Source organism: Gekko japonicus, unplaced genomic scaffold, assembly GCF_001447785.1.
Source record: "Gekko japonicus isolate JY-2015 unplaced genomic scaffold, Gekko_japonicus_V1.1 scaffold226, whole genome shotgun sequence".
Lineage (NCBI taxonomy): Eukaryota > Metazoa > Chordata > Lepidosauria > Squamata > Gekkonidae > Gekko > Gekko japonicus.
This window is the reverse complement of record NW_015169178.1, coordinates 318,222-327,108: the sequence shown is the minus strand read 5'-3', so window position 1 is coordinate 327,108 and position 8,887 is coordinate 318,222. Positions and strand designations below refer to the sequence as shown.

General features: G+C 49.6%; 1 protein-coding gene across 1 annotated transcript in view; it reads left to right on the top strand.

The window, feature by feature from the left end:
• Positions 1-2,179, top strand: part of PSMB4 (proteasome subunit beta 4) — a 14,535-nt gene extending 12,356 nt beyond the window's left edge. Inside the window, exon 7 of the mRNA XM_015416047.1 lies at positions 2,054-2,179. Coding sequence (XP_015271533.1) covers positions 2,054-2,066 — 13 coding nt within the window. The 3' untranslated portion in view covers positions 2,067-2,179. The remainder of the gene's footprint in view (positions 1-2,053) is intronic.
• Positions 2,180-8,887: the final 6,708 nt, after the last annotated feature.

Here is an 8,887-nt window from a genome sequence, read left to right as displayed (position 1 = left end):
AAATTTAATAATAAATAAAATAAATAAAAATAAATTAGACAGATTCATGGAGGAGAAGTCTGTCAAGGGCTACTAGCCATGGTGACTGAGGGGAACCTCCGTGTTCAGAGGCAGTCAACCTCTGACTCCCAGTATCAGGAGGCAACATTGGGGGAAGATCTGCCGGAGCAACATGCCACGACTAGTGGAATGGATCTACAGGATCGAAGCCTAGCCTGGCGTGGTGAACTACATATGGGGCATAAGATCAGCAGAAGAACCCTGCGGGATCAGACCAGTGGTCCACCTAGTCCAGAAGAAGAAGAGATTGGATTTATACCCCACCCGTCACTTGGAGTCCCAGAGCGACTCACAATCTCCTTTCCCTTCCCCTCCCCACAACAGACACCCTGTGAGGTCGGCGAAGCTGAGAGAACTCTGACAGAAACGGCTCTTTTTCAAGGACAGCTCTTATCAGAACTACGGCTTGCCCAAGGTCATCCAGCCAGGTGCAAGTGGAGGAGTGGGGAATCAAACCCGGCTCTCCCAGATTAGAAGAAGAGGAGGAGATTGGATTTATACCCCACCCGTCACTTGGAGTCTCAGCGACTCACAATCTCCTTTCCCATCCCCTCCCTACAACAGACACCCTGTGAGGTAGGCGGGGCTGAGAGAGCTCTGACAGAAACTGCTCTTTTTCAAGGACAGCTCTTATCAGAACTACGGCTTGCCCAAGGTCATCCAGCCAGGTGCAAGTGGAGGAGTGGGGAAATCAAACCCGGTTCTCCCAGGTTAGAGTCCGCGCACTTAACCCCTACACAAAACTGGTTTCTTAAACGTATGTGTGATCTCTAAGGATACAGGGTTGAGATAAGGCTAAGTTTGATCATCTAAAACACAAGCGCGTCAACTTGTGTGTGCTTTTCTTTACCTGGAGGATTTATTTTCAAAATCAAGTCTGGGGAGGGGCCGTGGCTCAGTGGCAGAGCCTCTGCTCGGCATGGCAGAAGGTCCCGGGTTTAATCTCCAGCATCACCCGTTGAGAAGGTCCAGGCAGGAGGTGTTGGGAAATGACCTCCGCCTGAGACCCCGGAGAGCAGCTGCTAGTCTGAGTAGACCATCGACTGATGGTTGGATTCAGTAGCTTTTCACTTTGGAGGAAGCCTTGTGGGACTTTTTGCAGCTTTCATTGGTGAAAATTGGATAAATATTTTGGTATTCGGCAACCTTATGTTTGGAAATTTCTGTTGAACTCCCTGAGGAAGACCCTGAAACAGGAGGATCTCTGGACCTCTGTTGGAGGAAGACTGAGCACAAATTCAAAATAGACTTAAAGGTACTCTTTTGGTGTCGTGGTTAAGTGCGCGGACTCTAATCTGGGGGGGACCGGGTTTGATTCCCTGCTCCTCCACTTGCACCTGGCTGGATGGCCTTGGGCAAGCCGGAGTTCTGATAAGAGCTGTTCTTGAAAAAAGAGCAGTTTCTGCCAAGAGCTCTCTCTGCCCCACCTACCTCACAGGGTGTCTGTTATGGGGAGGGGAAGGGAAAGGAGTTTTTAAGCCGCTCTGAGACACCTTTGGGTAGTGAAGGGCGGGGTATAAATCCAATCTCTTCTTTTACCTCACAGGGTGTCTGTTATGGGGAGGGGAAGGGAAAGGAGTTTTTAAGCCGCTCTGAGACACCTTTGGGTAGTGAAGGGCGGGGTATAAATCCAATCTCTTCTTTTTAAAACATTTTTATATTAAGGAGCACTGGTATTAATAAAGGGGTTGTGCAGTATCTTTTGTTACATAAAAAGGCGATACTAAATTTTGGATCTATGATTCTATGTGACAATGTTTATGTGACAATTAATATAATGGTGAATAATTTATAAGAAAAAATTAAAAAAATATATAAAAACGGATAAATTACTTGAGATACTTTGTCATTGTCTGTAGCACGGTGTTTGCTGATTTTTGGGTTCAGTAGAAGGCTTCTTCATGTATTTCGAACGCTGTACCCCTTTCTCCCCCTCTCGTTTAAATTTGTCTGCCGTGGGCCTAATCTTTCTGTTTCTCCCCTCCCCCTCCAGTGGTTTCGAATGACGCGGAAGGAAAGGAGGGCCTCCCCTGGCCCCTTCTCTGTCGGGATGTTCTCCAAAGCTCTTCGACGTTTGACTGATGGCCATGCTTAGATATCTTTTTGTAAACAAAATAAAGAATATTGTAGACAAAAAAAAAAGAGGTGGGGATACTTCCCCGCGGAGTTGGTTTTTCTTGGCTTAAAACTTCACGCTGGTCACAGGAATCGTGAGATGGTGTCACTTAAAGGAAGAGCCCTGGCAGGTGAGAACGCAATAGAAGCCAATGTTGGATCAGGCCAATGGCCCCTCCAGTCCAGCACTCTGTGTCACACAGTGGCCAAAACCCAGGGGATCCAGAACTCCAGAAGCCCTCCCACTCTTGCCCCTCAAACTCCAAGAATATAAAGCATCACTGCCCCAGACTGAATGTTCCATCTATACCCCGTAGCTAATAGCTACTTATGGGCCTCAGCTCCATATAGGAACATAAGAGAAGCCAATGTTGGATCAGGCCAATGGCTCCTCCAGTCCAACACTCTGTGTCACACAGTGGCCAAAACCCAGGGGCCATCAGGAGGTCCACCAGTGGGGCCAGAGCTCCAGAAGCCCTCCCACTCTTGCCCCCCAAGCACCAAGAAGATAGAGCATCACTGCCCCAGACAGAGTGTTCCCTCTACACCTTGTGGCTAATAGCCACTGATGGACCTCTGCTCCAAATGTTGATCCAGTTCCCTCTTGAAGCTATGCTTGTAGCCGCCACTTCCTGGGACAGTGAATTCCACGTGTTCATTAATCTTTGGGTGAAGAGAGACTTCCTTTGTTCTAAGCCTACTGCTCATTCATTTCATTCTATTAACGTGGAGCCACGCTGCGGTTTCAGAAGAATCACGCAGGAGTATTTCTGTGGGCCCCCTACAAATGCACACAATCCCACCTGTCTCCTGCGTCATGAGAAGAGCTCATTATGTCTGCAGCGAGGTCAATAGGCCTTTCCTGGCCTCTTCTCCCTCCTCTCTGCTCATGGAGATTGTGGCACTTGGGGGGAGAATGGTGGGGGGAGAGTTGACAGAACTTTTTGTTGTTGTTCAGTCGCACAGTCGAGTCCGACTCTTTGCGACCCCATGGACAAGATCTCGCCAGGTCCTCCTGTTTTCCGCCGTTCTCTGAAGTTTGCTCAACTTCATGTTTGTTGCATCGATGACACTGTCTTTTTGACCCTTTCCCAAAATACTAGACAGGAAGGCCTGGCATGATCTGGTCCATGGGGTCACGAAGAGTCAGACTCGACTGTGCGACTGAACAACAACAACAAAATACTAGAATGCGAGGGCATTTCATAAAGCCGACGGGCAGCAGATTCAGGAGGGACAAAAGGAGAGTGACTCAAATGTGGGATTGGCTGCCAGAGGATGTAGTGATGGCCCAAGGAACAAACAGCTTTCAAAGGGGATTAGATAGATTCATGGAGGAGAGGTCTTCTCAGTGGTTATTAGCAATTATGACCGGGGAGAACCTCCACATTCAGAGGCACCAATCCCTTTGAATCCCAGAGCCAGAAGGCAACATCAGGGGAAGGCCTTGGCCTCTCTTCCCTGTGTATTTATTTATTATTCACATTTTTATCCCGCCCTCCCCGGAGGCTCAGGGCGGCTTACAGGGCAAAAAAAGTGTGAGCCGGAGGTGAACATACTGTGAGCGAGCTCACGCTAACTCAGCTCGGAGGGAACACGGGTCAGGCCCAGTGTTCCCTCTAAGGTGGGTTAGTGTGAGCTAGCTCATGGTTTTGTAGCCTCCCGCTCACATTTTTTTGTCTCCGCTCAGGAAGGAGGGCTCCAGAGCCAACTAATTTATGCAATAGTCAAATCGCTCGCTCACAACTTTTAATTCCACTAGCTCACAAAGGAGAATTTTTGCTCACAAGACTCCACAGCTTAGAGGGAGCATTGGTCAGGACCAGGCCTGTCTCTTGGTCAAACCCAGCTCGTTGCTTGAAGCTGCTTTGCCAGTTCGAAGCCAGAGCGACGGCTGCTTAGAAACAGAGACGGCGTGTCTCGGAAGGAGACTGCTTGAAGCGATGCCGAAGAGACCGTTCTGACTTAGGAGATTGGATTTATACCCCGCCCTTCACTACCCGAAGGTGTCTCAGAGCGGCTTACAAACTCCTTTCCCTTCCCCTCCCCACAACAGACACCCTGTAAGCTGGGCGGGGCTGAGAGAGCTCTGACAGAAACTGTTCTTTTTTCAAGGACAGCTCTTATCAGAACTACGGCTTGCCCAAGGTCATCCAGCTGGTGCAAGTGGAGGAGTGGGGAATCAAACCCGGTTCTCCCAGATTGGAGTCCGCGCACTTAACCACCACACCAAACTGGCTCTCACACCAAACTGAAGAAGACGATGAAGAAGCAGCACCCCCCCCCCCACACACCCTTCACTTGGAGTCTCAGGGCAGCTTACAAACTCCTTTCCCTCCCCCTCCCCACAACAGACACCCTGTGAGGCAGGTGGGGCTGAGACAGCTCTTGACAGAAATTGCTCTTTTTCAAGAACAGCTCTTATCAGAAGTATGGCTTGCCCAAGGTCATCCAGCCAGGTGCAAGTGGAGGAGTGGGGAATCAAACCTGGTTCTACCAGATTAGAGTCTGCACACTTAACCACTGCATCAAACTGGCTCTCAACTTAACTGTGCTTGTTCCTTTTCCTGCCATTAAAAAAAAAAGACCTTTAAAAGGATGCATTGCTTCATTCTCTTTAGCTCGGAGAATCAACGGCTGAGGGGAGACATGATTGAGGTTTATAAGATTATGCGTGGGACAGAGCAGGTCGAGGAAGAAGTCCCTTTCTCCCTTTCTCACAAGACAAGAACTCGTGGGCACTCCTTGAAATTGCTGAGCGGTCGGGTTAGAATGGATAAAAGGAAGTCCTTCTTCACCCAAAGAGTGATTGACACATGGAATTCACTGCCACAGGAGGTGGTGGCGGCTACAAGCATGGGCGGCTTCAAGAGGGAATTAGATAAGCATATGGAGCAGAGGTCCATCCGTGGCTATCAGCCACAAGGTATAGAGAGGAACTCTCAGGCTGGGGTGATGCTTGGGGGGGGGGGGCGACAGTGGGAGGGCTTCTAGTGTCCTGGCCCCACTGGTGGACCTCCTGAGGGCACCTGGTATTTTTGGCCACTGTGTGACTGAGTGTTGGACTGGAGGGGTGATTGGCCTGATCAAACATTGGCTTCTCATACGTTCTTCTGCCTGGGGCAGTGATGCTCTGTCTTCTTGGTGCTTGGGGGTGGGGGGTCAATAGTGGGAGGGCTTCTGGCCCCACTGCTGGACCTCCTGATGGCCCCTGGGTTTTGGCCACTGTGTGACAGAGTGTAGGACTGGATGGGCCATTGGCCTGATCCAACATGGCTCCTCGTATGTTTTTATGTCTGGGGCAGTGATGCTGTCTTCTTGGTGCTTGAGGGGGGGCAACAGTGGGAGGGGTTCTGGAGTTCTGGCCCCACTACTGGACCTCCTGATGGGAGCTGGTATTTTTGGCCACTGTGTGACACAGAGTGTTGGACTGGATGGGCCACTGGCCGGATCCAACATTGGCTTCTCTTTTATGTTATTACGGGGCAAGGGATGCTCTGTATTCTTGGTGCTTGGGGGTGGGGGGCAACAGTGGGAGGGCTCCTAGTGTCCTCTGGCCCCACTGGTGGACCTCCTGATGGCACCTGGTATTTTTGGCCACTGTGTGACAGAGTGTTGGACTGGAGGGGCCATTGGCCTGATCCAACATTGGCTTCCCTTATGTTCTTACTTAACTCTCAGTCTGGGACAAGTGATGTACTGTATTCTTGGTGCTTGGGGGGGGGGGAGGCAACAGTGGGAGGTAGGGCTGTACAAAAAAAAAATTGGCCCGATTACACATGGAATTCACTGCCACAGGTGGTGGCGGTGGCTGGCATGAACAGCTTCCAGATGGAATTTGCAAACATATGGAGGCTGGAGCAGAGCACTGGTCTGTCAGTGGCTGGTGTTCAGGAGTTGTTTTTTTAAATAACTATAAGTAATCCAGTACTATTAAAAGAGGTGAGGGGGTTGCCCCCCCCAGCACCAGAGCATCACTTGCCCCAGAGACCAAGAGTGCCTTCTTTATAGCCACTTGCCACCAGTGTTAATCACTCTTTGGGTGAAGAACTTCCTTTCATCTGTTCTAACTTCTAACCTGATTGCCCACGAGTTCTTATCTTGTGAGAAAGGGTGAAAAGTACCTTTCTCTACCTGCTCTATCCCATGCATAACCTTATAAACCTCGATCACGTCACCCCTCAGCTGTTGTTTCTCCAAGCTAAAGAGCCCCAAGCGCCTTAACCTTTCCTCATAGGGAAAGTGTTCCAACCCTTTTATCATTCTAGTGGCCCTTTTCTGCACTTTTTCCAGTGCTATAAACATTCTTTTCTAGGTGTGTGTGGTGTGAGTGGTCCAACGCGGTTGCACCATCAATTTACACAGGGCAGGGCCTGTATAAATGTTGTTCCTGTTGGTCTTCTGGGGTTTCTATGTGGCACGTTGGCATGCTTGCACCGCCACGGTGCCACTTGTTCTGGCGTGTGCCCCTTGTTCTCATGGCAAACAAACACCTCCCAAGACAGTTCACTTTCCCTGAGATCCTCTGGGAGAGTCTGACTGCTGGGTGCTGCCTGCTTGCCTGCCTTAAGTGCTGCTGGCTGGGTGTCCCCATTGGAAACAATGGAGGTAATGGGGGTAGCCTGTTTTGAGTACCCATAGAATTGAGCCCAGTGGTCCAATTGCTTTGGGACATGGGGGTTTATGTGGGGAGAGGCTCCCGAAGCTACCCTGAAAATTTGGAGCCTCTCCCTCAAACCCCCTCTCCCCCAGAGCCACTAACAGCACCGTGGGAAAAAAGTAACTCCCCCCCCCCACCATAGAGAAGAAAGGAGGGGATGGGGGCAACCTGTTTGGGGGCCCGTAGAATTGGATCCCCTGGCCCAGTGTTCTTGAAACTTGGTGGGTATCTTGGGGAGAGGCTCCCGCAGCTACCCTGCGGGTTTGGAGCCTCTCCCTCAAACCCCCTCCCCTCCAGCCCATTGACTTCAATGGTCCATAGGATATAATGGGACCGAATTGCCGCCGAATTTCGGCGACAATTTGGCAGTAAGCTGATTCAGATCAGAGAATCCGAATAGGCCTGCAGCAGCCTGGAAGGGGCCCGAATGGCCCATTTTCGGGGTGGGAGGGCTTCTAGTGTCCTGGCCCCACTTCCGGACCTCCTGATGGCCCCTAGTATTTTTGGCCACTGTGTGACAGAGTGTTGGATGGGATGGGCCACTGGCCTGACCCAACATTGGCTTCTCTTATGTTCTTAGGAGGCAGCCAATCGACAGCTTTGCGGTCAAAATGCTGGACTTGACGGGCCTTGGGTCTGACCCAGCAGGGCTCTACTCCTGGTCACTTACGGGCAAGCTTTCTCTGGACTGCACCCAAGGACACATCTTCTGCTGGGCATTCCCACCGGTCTCCGGAAGAAACACGCGTGTTTATAAATCCATTTCCCTGGCTTTATTAAATGTTCCACATATGTACATTTTAAAGACGAACCATTTACAGGTCGGCCCCGCCCGATCTCCTGCTGCCCGCATGTCACTGGGGAGTGGGTGGGGGGAAAGAGGGGGGGGAGGGGGGCTCCCGAAACCTCATACAGAAACGAGGTGCAAGGCGGGGGGGGGGTCCCACTTTTTCGTTATGTCAAAATGCTTTTGGGTTTTTTTCCTCTCTTGTTTAGATCATAATAATACGTGACAATTTTTAAAAAACTCTCACACATGCAAACAGTAGAAAAAAGATTTCTCCTTTTTTTGTTTCGTTTTGTTTGTTTTAACGCTGGCAGTGGAAAATAAAAACAGAAGTTTCCCTCCCAATTGTGCATGTCGCAGCTGGGTTTGATCGGAGCGCCGCGGCCTTTTGGGGAACGTAGTGTCTTCTGGATGCTGTCGGAGGCGCAGGCCGTGGTAGGTTAGGGGTAGCTTTAAAAAAGTTAAGTCAGTGGTCCAAGTACGGAATTCGCTCCCAAATCGCCCACCCAGAAAGATTGGCCGAACTTAAGTCCCTCCCCTCCCCATAGTACGACTTTGTCAGCAGTTCCCGGGAGCAGTTGACTGATGGCTTTGCAGCTGGGGAAAGGCAAACTTATCACGTCAACGGTCAGGAAGTCCAAGTAACTTCTTTATGAGTGCGTCTCTGATTTTTTTTTTTTTTAAAGTACAGTACTACCGAGTCTAAAGGTTCACTTGCTGGCTGGCAAAACAACAGGCGGGATTCTCTCTCTCTCTCTCTCTCCCACAAACGACGACGCACACGTAGAACTGGCTGCTTTTTCATTTAAAAAGGAAACCCCAAATTTCCATGGGCAGTTCTAGAATGCTTCATGTGTTAAAGTAATCTTTTTTTTGGGGGGGGGGGGAGTTACTGCACAATCCTACTTCTCTGGGTCCAAGTGTTAAAGGAGGGGGGACGGGGGACGGTGTTAAGACAACTCAAGACAAAAACAAAAAATTTAGAGATACGGATTCGTTAAGCTACATATCGGTTTTTCTCGTCTTCGAAAAAGAAGGTCGCGTGGATGTCGTATAATTAAAAACCTCTTTGCACAATATAAAAACAAAACAAAAAAAACAAATCCAGAAACTATAATACAAGTGAGGTAAAGAAAAATGCCAAAAAAAAAGAGTTCACCCACAAGATCTCTTCAGAAAATACCAATACAGTGATTTAAAAAACCAAAAAAAAAAGCAAAAAAACCCAACCCGAAAAGAAAGCCTTAGGAAAGAACGCCGCCTGT